This window comes from Boleophthalmus pectinirostris, unplaced genomic scaffold (assembly GCF_026225935.1).
Source record: "Boleophthalmus pectinirostris isolate CB_2022bp ecotype Guang Dong unplaced genomic scaffold, ASM2622593v1 HiC_scaffold_2, whole genome shotgun sequence".
NCBI lineage: Eukaryota > Metazoa > Chordata > Actinopteri > Gobiiformes > Gobiidae > Boleophthalmus > Boleophthalmus pectinirostris.
The window spans coordinates 12,066,934-12,085,991 of NW_026571152.1; the positions used below are offsets into that span (position 1 = coordinate 12,066,934).

At 40.3% G+C, this 19,058-nt stretch overlaps 1 protein-coding gene across 1 annotated transcript; it reads left to right on the forward strand.

The window, feature by feature from the left end:
• The first annotated feature begins 425 nt into the window (after positions 1-425).
• On the forward strand, positions 426-18,802 carry ampd3b (adenosine monophosphate deaminase 3b). The gene is given in 17 exon segments (XM_020924978.2): positions 426-551; positions 3,518-3,584; positions 9,862-10,081; positions 10,444-10,633; positions 10,799-10,964; positions 11,220-11,439; positions 11,578-11,707; positions 11,843-12,037; positions 12,768-12,899; positions 13,457-13,620; positions 14,293-14,384; positions 14,387-14,418; positions 14,564-14,727; positions 14,858-14,978; positions 15,527-15,700; positions 16,120-16,230; positions 16,355-18,802. Coding segments are annotated over 16 exon segments (2,349 nt in total). The 5' UTR covers positions 426-551; positions 3,518-3,523; the 3' UTR covers positions 16,532-18,802.
• Positions 18,803-19,058: the final 256 nt, after the last annotated feature.

Consider the following 19,058-nt stretch of genomic DNA (forward strand, 5'->3'; position numbering starts at 1 on the left):
ATTATTTTACCTGTCCCCATTAAGTATCTTAAGTATGACTGACCTGTAGAATGGTGTGATGTTCTGAAACACCGCGACACTCTTGTTTTAGTTTAATCGGATGTTTATGCAAATTGGGGGCGGGGTCTGTAGTTTGATGACAGGTGTACGTGAGGGGAGCGGTGCCACTGAGCAAGAAGGACGCAGCAGAGGACCTGGGTAGAGAAGAGATGACATCACTCTGGATAAAGGATAAATAGGATGCGCCCTGGGAATAAAGTAAAAAAAAAAAAAAAAAAAATCTAATCAGATTTTTTTTTTTTTTTTTTTTTTTCTTTCAGGGCACGTGTCATTATTTTGATCTGATAACTCTCATGACGTCACTTTCAGTTTACGTTAGATATGCAAATGAGGGGCGGGGGGCCGCTCGTGTCCTAACTGTCCCGCACTTCCTCAAACTCTGCAGACTCTACATCAGCTAAGCCCTGGTTTAGACCTGGTTTAGTCCTGTTTTAGTCCTGTTTAAGTTCCAGTTCTGTCCTGTTTCTGGAGTTTAGCCTTACCTTCAAACGGTGAGCGACTTTTTAAACTTTGTTACTCAAACTTTGCATGATGCTGCAGGTAAACTTTGACCTGGTTTAGTTCTTAGTGGTGTCCTGTCCTTTTCATGGGTCAATCCTTGGTTGGTGCAGGTAGATCTTTTAGTCCTGGTTTAGTCCTGGTTTAGTTCTGGTTCAGACCCAGTTTAAACCTGATTTAGTCCATTGATTCTATTATTAGACCCAGGTCTAAAGAGGGTCCAGATAACAGATAAGAGTCCACAGTGTCCATACCAAGTCCTAAATAGGAACTAGGAATTTAGAAGTAAAACTCTTTCCAAATGTACTTTTCTCATGTTTTTATGATTTGCATTTCTATTTCAATGTGTGTGTATATATATATATATATATATATATATATATATATATATAATATGCTTTTTTTTTTTTTAAACACCTACCTACCTTATCACAGACTCTTTGACTGTTTCATTTGGATAGTATACTTGCTGTCCAGCCAGAAACACATGCTTTGCCTAAACTTTACAAAGATGTTGTAAAAGGGACTGGATGCTCAGGGAAATACCGGAGCAATAACATACACTGTGTTATTGTGAACAGTTTAACATTGTACATTTAAGGGTGTGTGCAGGCACAGAAGGAGGGCGTGTCTGTGTTTGACTGAAATTATGTAACTCTGAACACTCAAGAACAAGACCATTACACAAGTATTATGAAAGGATCAAACAGAAATGTATCCTAATCGTGACAATGAATTTTAATGTAGTTTTAGTCTCATTCCTTTAAAGTGCCCATATGACGCTATTTTCTGATCTATGTTATAATGTTGTTTTGTCATCACAAACATACCTGGAGTACCTGTTTTGTTTCCTTCACACATGCTTAATTCACAAACCTTCCATATTCAGACTGAGTTCTTCTCTCAGACAAAAAACACTCTGTTCCACTTTGTCGGATGTCATGTGGTAATACAGCAAGTGCTCGACTGTGTTTTTAAACTGCTTACACTTTCACTAGAACCATTTGGATAATTTCAGCCCTGAAATTGTCAGTCTTTACTGAACTAAAGGTATAGGGAGTTGTTACCTTGAAAACTACTACTCCATGACATCACAAGGTGGAACAGATCATTTTTAGCTTTGAAAATGTAGACAAACTAATAAGGGATTACTCAGCCATGTGTGAATGAAACAAAACTCAATTCCGGGTATGTTTTTGAGGAGGTAACAACATTATAACATGCCTTAAAGCCCACAAGAGTTAATTTTGCGTAATATTAGACCTTTTAGTAACATGCTATTATTTTTGGTCAAAACTGAATAAAAATAGTTTCACAAAATTAAATGTCATGTTTTTAGTTGTCTGAAGTCTATGTGTCTGACTGTCTATTCATAGTAAGAAACATGCATCATTTTAGCAATTAAAACACCTCTCATTAAATTAATACAAGATATACAAGCTTAAAAAGACCAGTGCAGACTAGCGTTGACTATGCTCGTAAAAAAAGTACGCCCTAAAACGTAATGCTTAAATGTCTGTGTCTTTTATAGAAGGAGTTGCGTCTCAGGTCTGAAGATTAGACCTGGTCTGACTGGTTCCTCTGGTCACTGTGAAAATTGTTTGTTTATGTCAAATCCATAACTAATATTGAAACTATACTCATATGAACAAGAAAAAATATATCAGAAACATAGACTGCATATTATGGATCTATGAATGGAGATATATATATATATATATATATATATATATATATATATATATATATATATATATATATATATATATATATATACATATATATATATATATATATATATATATATATATATATATACACACACACACACACACATATATATATATATATATATATATATATATATATACATACACACATATATTATATATACACATATACACACACATACACATATATATATACATACATACATACATACATACATACATGTATGTATGTATGTATGTATGTATGTATGTATGTATGTATCCTTTTGGTATTGAGCCACAAAACTATGTGTACCTGCCTGGTACTGCTCTGTTAGACTCAGACTTTGTTGAGACCTGTCAGACATGGGCGAATATTCCTCTCCTGCTCTCCCCCGTTACCCCCGCTCTTCACCCATACCTCTCTCTTTTTCTCATTCCCCTCGTACCCCCCCTTTTTCCTCCTCCTGCTCTCTTTTTTTTCTCTCCCCTCTCTCTCTCCATCTCCAATTTAATCTATATCTCCTTCTCTTTTTTCTGAATCTATCCACAGACAGTTCCTTTTTTTGGTCTTTTGTGGTTCAAGTGCTTCCTGTCCTCTCTTTGTGCCCTTATATGGACTCCTCTTAGTAACAAGGTTGTGGGTTAGACTGCTGATGTCTCTGAGTGGAGTGTGCGTGACCTCTCTGTGATACTGTGGTAGAGTTCTGTCTCCTCTCAGTAAGGAGTAGGGCTAGGTATCATTAAGAAGTTGCTGATATGATACATATCTCAATAAACAGAATACAATGCGATATATACCTTGATACAGTGCACTTTCGATTCGATACAATACATTTCAAATCAATTCAATACAGTTCAATAGAAATAAAGACTAAATCATGGCTGTGATATTAAAAGTCTTTATTAAATGATCTCTTGTGTAAAGTTTATATGAAACACACCCATTTTAGTCATCAAAATGGTGAAAATGTCAAATGTGTTGCATAAAAAAGTTTCCTTCCTCATTACAAACAACAAAACTGTAGCGCTGTAACAAAATCATTTAGCAAAATATACCAAAATACTCTTGGCGACATATTGATACAACAGCGCCCGATATCCATACTGTATGATCACATTAAATTATATGCTGTATTGATATTTTGATATTTTTGCACACCCCTAGTAAGAGTTTGACTCCCTTGTGACAGTGACCAAGTGGTTTTCCAGAGGTTGAGTTTGACTTCTGATCTCTCTGTGTTTTTCAGGTGAAAATGAGTCGCAGAGATGCTCCGCTCCGTAAACAGATGACCACGACTGCCTGCTTTGAGAACGGTATGACTCAAACACAGAAGAGCGCCCCCTACAGGCCGTTACAGTGTGTGTTGTTTCTGAGCAGTCAGTAAATAATAACAACCAAGACAAAAACAAAACATAACATTTAAAATGTTTGAATTGTTGAATTGAATTATAATTAAACCAATATTGGATTTAAACGCTCACTTCATATTTGGAGCTAAACTTATGATTTTATTTTGTTTTTGTTGAATTAAATCCAAATAAATTTTTAATTTGAATTAGTTTGGTTTTATTTTATTTTAAATCTGTCCTTTAAACATTTAACATACTACAATATTTATAGCCAAAGCTCATTTGCAAACAGGGCTTTTAAACACACAAGGTTCACTTTTTGGATTTAACATTATAATAATAAAAAATTTAATCTTCTGGACAGAGATTGTGCACAAGTTTAATACCTTGAAAATGTATCCTCTGCATTTAACCCATCCTTCTGTGTCTGGGTTAGACTTGCATTTGACCCACCTGCATTTGACCCTTCCTAAAGTGTCTCTGGGTCGAACCTCACTGGAGGATGGGTGAGGTGTTATTTATGAGGAGGTGACACAGAGTTTCCACCTTTGTATCTTTAAATAGAGCTGCTCCTGTTAGGCAGCTGCGGCACTGCTCATGAGCAATGCACTGAAGGGGGAGAGAGGGAGAAAGAGGGCAACAAACGGAGGGGGGAGGAGGGCAACACACTGAAGGAGGAAGAGAGAGACTTTAGAAGGAGGAGACCACAGCTCCAGAGTCACTGTAGGAAAGAGAGAGAGAGACAGGTTTATGCTCCGGTGTTCACTGTCAGCAGCAGAGTGAGTGACTTCAGTGAGGACAGATAAAGACAGTCTGTAATAGCAGGAGATAAAGATTTAAATAGAAGGAAAGATAAGAAGTTTAACATAAAAAAGAGAGATAGAAGCTGCTCTGGACTTGACCATGGACCAGAACTCTGAAGGTAAGACTCTGTGTGTGGAGGACAGAGGAGAAGAAGAGAGATGAAGAAAAGGAGAGGACAAGAGGAGAAAGAAAGATAACAAATAAAGATAAAGATAACCCTGACCTAGTGCAGGCCCAGAGCCCTCAGACGAGCAGAGGAACAGGTGAAGAAGCTCAGAGTGTGGGTTTCGGAGTCAGGTCTGAAGCTCTGGGGGAATGGAAGAGTCTGTCCTAATTATAATAGAGCCTTAATTGTTCCTGTGTGTCCTCTGCATTTGACCCATCCTTCAGTGTGTCTGGGTTAAACCTGTCAGGAGCAGTGAGACTCCTCTCCAGATCTAGAGATAGTCTTGATCAGGACTATCTTAGCTGGAGGAATTAACATATTGTGCATGTTTTGGGTTAATTGAGGAAACTTGTGTGCTTGGAGGAGACATAGATGATTCATTCATTCATAAGAGACCAAGTTCATCACATCAGAGCTTTAAGTGTAATTATGACAAGTATACATCTGGACTGAGAGCAGGGGGCAGATCCGGACCAGGATGCTGGCTCAGATCTGGAAGTTGCGTTGTTGTTGTTGTTGTAGTTTCTGGGGCAGACTCTTCATATGTCTCCGGTTCCTCATGTCTTACATATTTGACATGTCTCAGATGCTGGAGCTACCAGGGGACAGTCTTCAGATGGGTGTGTGTGCATGAGGGGGGCTCAGGGTGTGTGTGTGTGTGTGTGTGGTGGTGGTGGTCACACACACACACACACACATACATACATACATATACATATACACACATATATATATATATATATATATATATATATGTATATATATATGTGTATATATATGTGTATATATATATATGTATATATATGTATATATATGTATATATATATATATATATATATGTATATATATGTATATGTGTATATATATGTATATATATATGTATATATGTATGTGTATATGTATATATATGTATATGTATATATATGTGTATATATATATATATATATGTATGTGTGTGTGTGTGTGTGTGTGTGTGTGTGTGCGCGCGTTCGTGCGTGCGTGTGTGTGTTTGGCACTGGGTGTGTGAGGAGGTTGTCAGTGGGGTTCCTGGGCTGAGATTTCTTCTCCAAATGACTTCTCATAAAAGTGCTTCCTGACTCTATAAACAACATGGCCGACACATAAACTATGAGACTGAACTCAAACAGAGAGAAAGAATGTATTTAAATATTTACTCTTAGATGCTTAGATGACTTTAAGAACAGCCTCCACTTCAGACACAAACATCTCAGTACATCTATAGGACTGTAGAAACACACTGGGCCCCTCCCCAGATCTTGGTGAAGATTGGGATGTACTGAAATTGTAAACTCACCCAGGCACAGGGAGAAAATGCTAACTCCACACAGGCAAGAAATGGCCCAAGAATCAAACCAAAGATCTGGCTGAGTGGTTTAGTCCTGGTTCAGTCCTGTTTTAGACCTGATTTAGTCTTGGTTTAGTTCTGAGTTCTGAGTTAGTGCTGGTTCAGTAATGATTTAGTTTTTAGTTCAGTCCGGGTTCAGTCCTGGTTCACAGTTGGTCTTTCTCAGATTCAGGTCAGACTCAGCTGTTCTCACAAGTTTCAAATACTCCACAAGTGTCCGCAAGTTCACACAGTCCACGTGCACTCTTACTGACTCGTGCACACCCAGCTCTTCGTGCACTCTGGGTGCACAGACAGCAGTAAACAAGAGGTGTGGAAAACTGTCACTGTCCTATTCTGGCATAATGACCAGTAGGACCAATGGGAAGGTTCAGACTTGATTTAATCCTGGTTTAGACCCTGTTTTCGACTCAAATTTAGCCTTGTGTTGTACAGGTTTAGCCCTGATGTAGTGGTGGTTTCATCCTGGTTTAGTCTTGGTTTGACTCTGGTGTGCACCCTGTTTTTGACCCAAGGTTGGCCTTGTTTAATCCAAATTTAGCCCTGGTTTAGCCCTGGTTTAACGCTGGTTTAGTCCTGGTTTAGCCCTAATTTCTGGGTTTAGGCCTGGTTTTGTCTTGGTTCAGTCCTAAGTCAGTCCTGGTTTCATTTGTTTGTTGTTTATACCTATTTTAAACTGGTTTTGGACACAGGTCTTATGTTAAAATGTCCAGTCCTGGTTTAGATTTGTGTTAATCCTAATATAATCCCTGATTCCTGTATGTGAGTTGTCAGGTTTATATTTAGTCCTTCATTAGTCCTCGGTGCAGGTTTATACCCGGTCTGACCCTGAAGTCACAGAGACCTTCAAAGATCAGCTTTAGTCTGGGCTCCAGTCCAATCTGGGCTCCCATTTCTGTCAACAGTAAATAAACAGATTCTGTCAAACTAACACCAGGAGTCCTCTGAGTCAGATGCACTCCCTGTGCATCAGATACTTTTTAAATAAAATACAGCAACAAATCTCTGTACAGATTTATGGTCATAAAAATGTGATGGTTTGCAGTGGCCCAAAGTTATTCATCATTTACCTTATGCATTTTGAGCATCCTAATTATTTACCACGATGTGTTTATAAGGACTTTTCACTGCCTTCAGAGACCCTCAAAAATAATAAAAAATAAATATTACTACTACTACTAAATACTACTACTACTACTACTACTAGTAATAATAATAATAATAATAATAATAATAATAATAATAATAATAATAATAATAGTAATAGTAATAGTAATAGTAATAGTAATAATAATAGTAATAATAATAGTAATAATAATAATTAAGAAAAAAGATTGCATATTGACTTTTAAGCCATATGCGGATTCCATTTTAAAATATTGCAAATTTAAGCAGTAAATGTATTTTAAAAATGCAGTCAGTTAAATTGTTCTTTAGCTATTTAGTGACCTCATTAAAACCTGCACTGACACATATACAGTCCATATGATACAGTTCTAAATGTTCCTATAGCTGTTCATGTTGTTGTTGATGGAGCTCTCAGTCCCGACCTGGTGGAGACTAGACCCGGACTTGGCAGGACTCTGGTGTGAAGTCTGGTCTAAATTCAGCTCCAGACCTGATCCTGATTGGGTTTAAATCTGGGTTCAGTCCTGGATCTGAGCCAGACTCTCAGCTGTTTGTGAGGCTCTGGTGACGTGATGGTTGGACCCGATCAGGACAAGATCAAAGACTGAATGAAACATGTGGATTTAAAGAGACAATGTTCTATAAAATTAACTTGTATTAACTTTAAAGGTCCTATATTACTCAAAATGGGCTCTTGTAAGCTTTAAGCCATGAATTTAAATGTTGTTACCCAATCAAAACACATACCTAAAGTTGCTCTTACTATTAAGTCCCTCCCTCTTCAGAGGAAATGATGAAGGCCTGTGGGCGCAGTCTGGTACAGAATAATGTTAATATAATCTTGATATAATCAGAATAATTTTACAGCTAACCGTAAGGTGGGTTCAAATAGGGCTCAGGAGAGATTGCTAGATAACTCAAACATCTCTTTAAATATATCTTTTATAGTGACAGAGGCCCTGAGTAGACTAGGGGTGTGCAAAAGTGTGATGATGCAGTATCGATATCGTGGGCTGCTATATCAATATATCACCAAGAATATTTTTTGGTATATTTTACAACATTATTTTGTTACAGTGCTAAAGTTTTCTTGATTGTTCAGAAGGAAACTCGTTTATGCAACACATTTGACATTTTCACTGTATTTTTTATTGAGCCATATCGAATGGATTTCAGATATATTGTATTGAATCATAAGCTCACTGTATCGAGATATGTATCATATCTTGGCCTATGTATCAAGATATATATTGTATCGTGGCCTGTGTATGCATCGTATCGGTAACTTCTGAATGATAGCCCTAGGGCAGACATTGAATAAAGTCAACATGCAGAGAACACATCTGTGGGAGAGGGGCTGTGGAGAAGGAACATACTATGAAATGTTAAATTAAATCTGAAAGAAAAACAACATGCCCTGGTTTTATTCTCACAGAGCTCAGAGTAAAATAGTCCAAAATATGCATTCCTCTGAAATGTGTGTGTGAGAGAGTTCATGGGAAGAATGCAAGGACCACTTTAAAAAACATTTAAGACAAACATGCAGTGAGAGAGAGAGAGAGAGAGAGAGAGAGACATACAGAGACATACAGTATATTGATATTTTGATATTTTTTCATATTCCTAGTATAGAATGCAGTGATGTCTGAAACCCATAGACGGTGTGTTTCCCTTGTAGTGCCCCTTAGAGCTGCTCATATTTACACACGACACAAACCTCCATGGACTGTTTTCACTTCTGCAGTATCCTGTGAGGGGAGGTCAAAGGTCACATGTCACTCTGTCATCATGGTGTCAGGCATGTGAGGTTAGAGTTCACATGGAGGGAGCAGAGGTCATGTGATACAATGATGTCGTTGTTTACTGTAAACAAATCTGTTGACACACACCTGAATCAGGGACTGAACCAGAGACTGAAACGGGACTGAAACGGGACTGAACTAGGACTGAACCAGGACTGAACCAGGACTAAACCAGGTCTAAACCACCAAGACTAAATCTGGATTAACTACCACTGAACCAGGACTAAACCAGGTCTGAACCAGATCATAGCAAGTTCTAAACCAGGTCCAAATGAGGTCTAAACTGTAGCACTTTCATCCCACAACAAGAAGGTCCCTGGTTTGATTCCCAGGCCTTTCTGTGTGGTCTTTGCATAATCTTCCTGTGTCTGGGTGGGTTTCCATTCTCTATCAATCCAAAGCATGAACAATAGGTAAAATCCTCCATTTAAGGTAGTCCTGGCCAAGACTAACTTAAGATCTGGAGATGGGTCCCGCTGCTTCTGACGGGTTTAACAGCTCTCTGGGTAAAACTTGCATTTGACCCATCCTTCAGAAACATTGAGGAATGAGTTCACAGTTCCTACAGGGACAATAAAATGTATCTTAATTTAGCTGCTTTCTCAGAGATGCAGTGACAGTTCCTGTCTCAGAGCATGTCTAACCCTGGCCTATCCCTAGCCTATCCCTGGTTTATCCCTGGTCACTCGTCCAGTCAATGCTCTGGTCTATACCCTAGTCTTGTTTCTGGTCTTTCAGAGATTTATATACAGTTCCCCTGGCAAAGCATGCTTTCCTCTGGTCTTTGGTTGGACCCCTGGTCTGGTCTAAAACCAGTCTAGACCTGGTCTTTGGTTTTGTTTCTGGTCTTTCAGAGATGTATGGTCAATTGCCCGGGCAAAGCATGCCTTACCCTGGTCCAGTGTCTGGTCCGGTCTCTGTTCTGGTCTAACCCCAGTCTAAACCCGGTCTTTGGTCTTGTTTCTGATCTTTCAGAGATGCGTCGGCAGTTCCCCCGGCAGAGCATGTCTGAAGTGGATGAGCGTGTACGGGTTTTGGCTGAGCAGGTTTATGCCTCTGCTCTGAAAGACCAGGACCAGAGAGGAGCCATAGCTCTGTTCACTGTCCACGAAGACTGTCCCATTGAAGTCCACGAGGACCTCCAGAGGACTCTACAGAGGGAGCTGGAGCAGCAGGCCGACCAGTCTGCCAAGAAGTAAGGCTAACCACCCTGCTAAAAGCTAACCACTCTACCACAAAGTACAGACCAGACACAAAGTAAGAGACCCAAAAGTTGTGAATTCTGTGAGTCTCGCTCATCCCAGACTGCTATGTGTCGCTCTAAACTGAGTTCTACACATTACCAATCTGGGATGGCTCTCATTGAAATGAGACCTTTCAAACAAATATTCCAGTCTCATTGGTGGAAGTATCACAACAGAAGAAGTAAATAAATCAAACTTTGCTTAAATCCATTTGAAATAAAAGCACAGACATCTTCCTCCACAAATGCACAAAGCATCTTTTTCTTTTATTACCTCATCGTCTCACTGTTCTGTGCATTTTTATCCTCTGTAGAAAAAAGTCCCTGATGCTGCGGCGCTCTCAGTCTTTGTCTCTGCACATCCCAGACTGGGTTAGTCCTGGTCTTGGTGGAAGTCTAAGTCCAGGTCTAAGTCCGCTCCCGCCCCTGACCCCAGAGCCCCCTCCTAGTCTCAAAGTGCCTGAGTTCCAGAGAGTCACCATCAGTGGAGACTACTGCGCTGGGGTAAACCAGGACTGAACCAGGACTGAACCAGGACTGAACCAGGTCTAAAACACGAGGTCTAAATGAGGACTAAACAAGGACTATATTGGGACTAAACTAGGACTGAACCAGGACTAAACCAGGACAAGTACAGCCCTGGTTCTTAAAATTCTTATTGTGTTCTAGATCACAGTGGAGGATTACGAGCAGGCGGCTCAGAGTCTGCTGACTGCTCTGATCATCCGAGAGAAGTATTCCAGACTGGCCTATCACCGCTTCCCCAGAACCACCGCCCGGTATCTCAGAGAATCCCAAAACCGAACCTGGACCCAAGACCAGGAGGTGCTACCAGGTACTGACCACACACAGGGATATAGGAGAATGGGAGGGCATCTGAGTCCTAGTTTTGTCTTGGTTTAGTCTGGTTTAGCCCTGGTTATACCCTGGTTTAGTCCTGTTTTAGTCATATTTCAGACCTGGTTTAGTTCTGGTTCAGACTAGACTTTGTCCTGGTTTAGTTCTACTTTAGTCTGACACACAGGGATACAGGAGGATGGAAGGGCATCTGACACATGGAAGGGCATTTGATTGTTGCTCTGGTCCTCAGACATCTGCCCATGTCCGTCGGAGGGACAGGATCCATACTCCACTGAAGGGATTCCTGAGGACCTGAACTACTTTCTGCAGATGAGAGATGGGATAATCCATGTCTATGAGCGCTCTGAGGATGTGGAAAAACAGAAGCCTCGCAGTTTGCCCTACCCCGACCTTGAGACATTCGCCTTCGATCTTAGCCACGTGCTTGCCATGATCGCAGATGGACCCACGTGAGTCTAGACCAGAGACCAGACCTGGTTTAGACCTGGTACAGATCAAGTCCTGACCAGGTTTAGTTCTGGATTAGTCCTGGTTCAAAATCCTGGTTTAGTCCAGTTTCAGACCCTATTTCTCTCTCTTCTCTTCAGTAAAACCTATTGCCACAGACGGTTGAACTTCTTGTCTTCTAAGTTCTACCTTCATGAGATGCTGAATGAAATGCCTGAACTGAAGGAGCTCAAATGTGTTGCACACAGAGACTTCTACAATGTCAGGAAGGTACAACATGCACACGCACACACACACACGCACACACACACACGCACGCACACACACGCACACTTACATAAATAATTTATCTCTGTGCAGTCCTAGTTTAGACCTGGTACAGTCCTGGTTCTTGGTTCTTCTCAGGTGGATACTCACATTCATGCTGCGGCCTGTATGAACCAGAAGCACCTGTTGAAGTTCATAAAGACATCGTACCAAACGGAGGCGGATCGTGAGGTTCTGGAGCAGGGCGGTCGGACCCTCACCCTGAAGGAGGTCTTTGACAAACTGGGCATGGACCCATATGACCTCACAGTGGACTCTCTTGACGTGCATGCGGTGAGTGAGACCTGCTGTGGGCCTAGTTAGTAGGAGTTGTAGAAATTGTAGTAATGGTAGAGGTACATTTTACTCTTAAAGGGACTGTATATAAGATTTTCATATTATATTTCATAAACTTGTCCTCAGATATCAGATGGGAAGTAGAAATGTTCAAATCAAATATAACTTTTACTGATAATTGTTTTAATGCTGAATTATGCTTGATTACAAAATATGATGTCCCATTTATTTATGATATAATTAGATGTTTTTGATCAATTATCCAGTGAGAGAGCATAATGAGCCTCACATGAGTTTCTCATTTGGATTGCTGGTTTAAACATAAAATGCCTCTTTCTGATCTGAACAGTCACTACCTAAACCCCAGCACCTGTACTAGTCATGAGTCAGTGCTAGTGCAGCCTCTGCAGCTCAGGGAGGGAATTCTGGAGGTTCTGAGCCTTCACATGAGGCATGACCTGTCCATATACTGAGAATGAGAAAAACCTGGATGTGTCCTCTATCTGCAGGTTTAGATACTGGCAACCCAGGTTCAGTTGTGAATATTGTAAAAGCACAGTTCTTTAAAGTACAATCATATGTAAATTTAGTCTTCTTAAGTTTAGTCCTGATCTAGTCCTGTTTTAGTCCTGGCTCAGTTAGCTGTGGCTTATTTACAAGTTCTTGTTTAGTCCTGGTTTAGTTCTGGCTGTGCTCTTGTTTAGAGCCGATTCTGGTCTGGTTTCAGGGCCGGCAGACGTTCCATCGCTTTGATAAGTTTAACTCAAAGTACAATCCAGTTGGAGCATCAGAACTCAGGGAAATCTACCTGAAAACGGACAACTACATCAATGGGGAGTATTTCGCCAGACTCATCAAGGTAATGGGGCATTGTCCTGGTTTTGTCCTGTTTTAGTCTATTCTTCCAAGTGTATTTCATTATATTATATTTCAACATTATAAGGATTATAGCTAAATTTTGTACAAATGCCTTGTTCAGTGGTGGGTACAGAGAGCTGATACTGTACTTCCTTTTTTATCTTTATGGTACTTCCTGTTTTTGTGGCCATGTCTTGTCTTCCTGTTTTGTTTTTTTTTGTTTTTGTTTTTCACTTTTAAAATTTTACTTCACACCAAAATCCCTCCTTCCACTTTTGAATTTAACTTTTTAAACTACTGTGTGTCAGATGCCCTCCCATCCTACTCTATTCTTGTAGTGTTAGACTGAGATGGGGGCAGGTCAAATGTCTTTAATTAATCTGCAGATGTTGTGGTGTGTCAGATCCCCTCCTGTATGTTGTGGTGTGGTTGGAGAAATATAACAGGAGAAATGGACCTTGTCACTGCTAGAAATTATCAGGGGAAAAAAAAAATGTGTATTTGACTTTTGGAGATTTTGTATTTCTAATCTAAAGTGTAATGTTTGTGTGTGTCCAGGAGGTGGCGCAGGAGCTGGAGGAGAGTAAGTACCAGCACTCCGAGCCCCGCCTCTCGGTGTACGGCCGCTCGCCAAAAGAGTGGATCAGTCTGTCCACCTGGTTTATACAACATAAAGTCCACTCGCCTAATATGAGGTGGATGATTCAGATACCTCGTATTTAGTGAGTACTATTACACTACTATTACTACTACTGCTGCTAATATTGGTACTACCTCTCTTGTTACTGTTACTACTACTGATACTGCCACTACTTCAGCTGCTACAACTAGTACTATTGTCTCTACTACTGCTATTTCTACTAATACTGCTACTATTGGTATTTTTACTGCTACTATGAGTACTGCTACTACTACTACTGCTGTCACTACTACTTTTTTAATGATCTCAGAGTAACCCAGTGATTTTAAAAAACACTACCACTGCTATGACTACTACTACTAGTTATTTTACTACTACTACTACTAGAACTTGGTGGATTTCCTTCCTCAACCTAAAACATGCACACTAATCCTCCAGCTAAGTACCAGGATCCTGGCTCAGATCTGGTCCACTGCTTCTAACAGCTTTAACCAGAGACACTAAAGGATAGGTCAAATGCAGGTTTAACCCAGAGACTGAAGGATGGGTCAGATGCCATTAGTTTAGGAGCACTTTAGGGAAAACCTTTGCCCATCAACCCAAGTGTCAGTAGTTCAGTTCCACATCCGACCAATGTCCTGGGGCAAGACTGGTGGTGCAGACTTATAGCCATGCCCCCATCAGTCTTCCCCGTGTGAATAAATGAAACATGAAGACTTTTTCAGTGCTGAACTCAAATCTGTTCCTGTTTCAGTGACATCTTCAGGTCCAAGAAGCTGATCCCAAACTTTGCTAAAATGTTGGAGAACATCTTTCTGCCTCTGTTTGAAGCAACAGTCAATCCTCAGAAAACAAGAACCTCTACATCTTCCTCAAATATGTAAGACATCCTCCACATCATCTGCTCATCCTCTGCACCCTCTGCTCCCCTGACCCTCTCCTCTCCATCCTCCCATATTCTCTGCTCCTCGGCTCTCACACTTCTCTTCCTCTCCTCCTTTCACTCCCTGTTCCTCCTCTTCTAGGTCACAGGATTTGACAGTGTAGATGATGAGTCCAAACACAGCGATCATCTTTTTTCTTATAAAAGTCCCAAACCCGAGGAGTGGAATGGTGACGACAATCCTCCATACACATACTACCTGTTCTACATGTATGCCAACATCATGGTGCTCAACAACCTCCGCAAGTGAGTACTGCTACTGCTACTGCTACTAATACTAATACTTATAGTAATACTAATACTAATACTACAAATGCTACTGTGGTGTATTTTGAGTTTACAATATGTATATTGACCTTATATTTGTATATTTCAGGGAGCGTGGTCTGAACACGTTCTTGTTCAGACCTCACTGTGGAGAGGCTGGCTCCATCACTCACCTGGTGTCAGCATTCCTCACAGCTGATAATATCTCACACGGGCTAAACCTCAAGAAGGTAAAACATGTAATATAATTATTACATATTAATACTTTGCAGTGACATTACACTGGGGAGGGATTCTATATATATGGCGAGCATTCATGATCCTGTTTAGGTGTTTGATTTTCAATAAAAAGGTGAGAATAACTGTTTGCTAATGCTAGCTAGAGGGGCTAGTTTAACAGCAAAAATAAGCTCACACGTTGTAGTTCCAACTAAGTCTAACTCTTAAAACTTAAGCTTAGATTAAAGTTTAACTTGGTAACAGAGCCTCAAACTGCAGTTCCTCTAGTTAGTTTCACAACCCCAGGGAATGGTGATCACAGCTGCAAAATATCAATACTTGCATACTCATAAACCTATAGAGCAGAAATGTGCATGTGTATAAACTCTCATGAGCTTCATCTCTCATGAACTTTATCTCCTGAGTAACTTCATTCACAGAGGACAGAGAATCTAAACACAGCCAGTTCACTACTGCAGTAACATTGTCCTCTGTGTACATTATAGAGTCCCTTACTGCAGTCCATTGTACTACCAGTGTGTATTTGTGTACTTTACAGAGCCCTGTACTGCAGTACTTGTACTACCTGGGACAGGTGCCCATCGCCATGTCTCCTCTGAGCAACAACAGTCTGTTCCTTCAGTACAATAAAAATCCTCTGAGAGAGTTTCTACAGAAAGGCCTGTGTGTGTCTCTGTCCACGGACGACCCCATGCAGTTCCACTACACCAAGGTACTTTGAATAAATACTACCGCTTCTGTCATAACCCCACTTACTCCCACATAAACACAAGTATGAACACAAGAAATGTGTGTCTCTGGATCCTTTGTAGTTCCACCAAGATACTATAGTACTGTATATACTGCTTAGCTGGTATATGTGTTATGAAACACTTTATTCATCTTATTTATGTACAACTCTTGTACATATAGCTCTCAGCTTTTCATACAGTTCCAAACAATAATTTAAGTTATTTAAACCAAGAGATGATGCAGTAGGGGTCAGAAGGTCAAGGGTGAGGGGCCAGCCTGTTTGTGGATGACCTCTGACCAAACATTTCATGTGTTCTTCTGAAGTTACCCTCTCTCTGTCTCTCTCTCACGCACACACACTTATACACATTCGTTGTGTTTATTGTTGTTATGTCTTAGGAGCCTCTGATGGAGGAGTACGCCATCGCTGCCCAGCTCTGGAAACTCAGCACCTGTGACCTGTGTGAGATTGCCCGTAACAGTGTGATACAGAGCGGACTGTCTCATCAGGTACTACTACTACTACTACTACTACTACTACTACTACAATAATTTATGGACCCTAAAAGTCACCTTTATTCTAAATGCTGTTGTCTACTCCACCTGACCCCCGGCCCCCTTTCCTCATATCCAGGAGAAGAAGCACTTTCTGGGGCCCAACTACCTCCAGGATGGTCCTGAGGGAAACGACATCCGTAGGACCAATGTCCCCCAAATCCGGATGGCCTACCGCTACGAGACCCTGTGCAATGAGCTCAGTTTCCTGGTGGGGGCGGTAAAGAGTGAGTCCAGTCCACCCCCCTCACAGTGAAAAGGACCTGTTTTAGACCTGATTTAGGTCTCATTTAGAGCTGGTTTAGACTTGATTGAGTCCTGGTTTAAACCTGGCTTAGGCCTGGTTTAGACCTGGTCCAAACCTGGCTGAGATGTGATTTGCTCCTTGATTAGTCTTGGGTTAGTCCTGGTTTAGTCCATGTTCAGACCGGGTTTAATCCTGATTCAGTCCTGGTTTAGTCCTGGTTTGGACCTGTCTCCTGGTTTACTTTGGTTTGATTGTTTTATAAACTTTATTATTTAAGTTGAACATTTCCTTTTTAGTCCGGTTCCTTATATACTTTAGTGGGAATTTTTGGGGGATTTGCTAAACTATATATTTTTGGAAAGGTTATTGTATATGGAGTTAGAAAATCAATGTTTGCATTTGCCCAAATGTCTATATGGCGGCCATATTGAATTTTTAAAAAATGGCTGCCAGAAAACTCTTTGGAATATCTCAGCCTCTGAATAAGATGAAATGTTGATTTTAACTGCTAAACCCACATTTTCAGGGTCATAGAATCAAACGGTGCTAGTTACAAAGCTATAAAACCTACCCACATTAACCCTTAGATGCATAAGTGGGTCAAAAAAATGACCCAGTTTGGTTGTTTTCTTGCAATTACATTGTAATATTTGCATGTAATACTCCATGTTCCTCCAAAAACATATTTTTTTATTATCCTGTTGAAATACATCAACAATATGGGTAAAACTAATTATAAACATCACATGCAGTTGGTCAGATAACTTAAAGAGTTTAAAAGTAGCTAACATAAAATTTTGATGTTGAATGTCAACACACACATTTAGACACAATATGATTATGCAACCTTTTTTTATGAGACATTTTCTATACATCATCATTATCATCATCACTTTCATACAACCATAGACTGTATATATGAGTGGACAGATCTAACACTGTAGCCGCCATGTGCCACATAGGAAGTTCTCCAGGAGGCTCTTCCGGTTCCTTCTGACTCTGGCTCCAATGGACTTACATTAGGTTCTTGTGGCTCCTCTCTCTGTACCTGCTGCAGTGAGCCTTGCTATTTTGGTCTTAAATGTTTGTATGAACCTGCTCTACATGATCCTTTTTTTTTTGCTATTTTGTCTGTCAAAAAAATCCTATTCATAATATAAAGCCTGTGGGTGGATGAGATCCATCCTGAGTACCTTAAGTCTCTGGATGTTGTGGGTCTTGGCTGACACGCCTCTTCAACATTGCGTGGCGGTCGGGGACAGTACCTCTGGACTGGCAGACCGGGGTGTTGGTCCCTCTGTATAAGAAGGGGGACCGGAGGGTGTGTTCCAACTACAGGGGAATCACACTCCTCAGCCTTCCCGGTCTGTGCCAGGGACTGGAGAGGAAAATCCGACCGTGGTTTTCGTCCTGGTCGTGGAACACTGACCAGCTCTACGCTCCCCATCAGGCGCTCGAGGGTTCATTGGAGTTTGCCCAACCAGTCCACATGTGCTTTGTGGATCTGGAGAAGGCATTCGACTGTGTCCCTTGTGGTCTCCTTTAGGGGGTGCTCTGGGAGTATGGGGTTCGGGGCCCTTTGCTAAGGGCTGTCTGGTCCCTGTATGACCAGAGCAAGAGCTGTTTTTGCAATGCTGGCAGTAAGTCAGACCTGTTCCCGGTGCATGTTGGGCTCCCCAGGGCCTCTCCATCACAGTTTCTGTTCATTGTATTTATGGACAGAATTTCTAGGCTTTTTTGCCCACTTATGCATCTAAGGGTTAATGTGGGTAGGTCTTATAGCTTTGTAACTAGCACCATTTGATTCCCTGATCCTGAAAATGTGGTTTTAGCAGTTATAATCAACATTTCAACTTATTCAGAGGCTGAGATATTTCAAAAAGAGTTTTTTAGCGGCCATTTTTTAAAAATTCAATATGCCGGCCATATAGACATCTGGGCAAATACAAACATTGATTTTCTGACTCCATATACTATAACCTTTCCAAAAATATATAGTTTAGCAAATCCCCCCAAAATTCCAACTAAGATTAAAAAATTAATATAAGGAACCGGACTATTTGAGAATGCAGTTTAGTTTAGTTTGATTTGATTTTTATGTTAAAGTAAAAAACTGTCAAAAATCTAAACTTGAACGATGTGTGCCACCGAACTTTTGCATGAACTGATGAGTGAAGAGACACTTTTATTTTTATGCACATTTATAAAGATTTACAAAACTGTGACTTTTTTGTAGTTTTTTTTTTATGTCCAAAATAAATAAATACATTTTACATTATTTGAAGGAATCATTCTTAAGTGGTTCTTTTTCCTATATTGATTCTTTGCATGGCATCACTTTGAGGGGGTTGTTGAGTTTTACCTGTATATATCTATGGCGGAATGTTCAGAAGTTACCATGCTGACACAATGCACACATTAGCAAACACAGACAAAAAAAAAAAAGAGCTTTAGAAAGTCTGAAAACTCAAGAAAATTCAGGAGCTTGTGATCAGTATGAGTCCTGTTTAAGGGTTTGACTTTTAAGTAGAAAGGT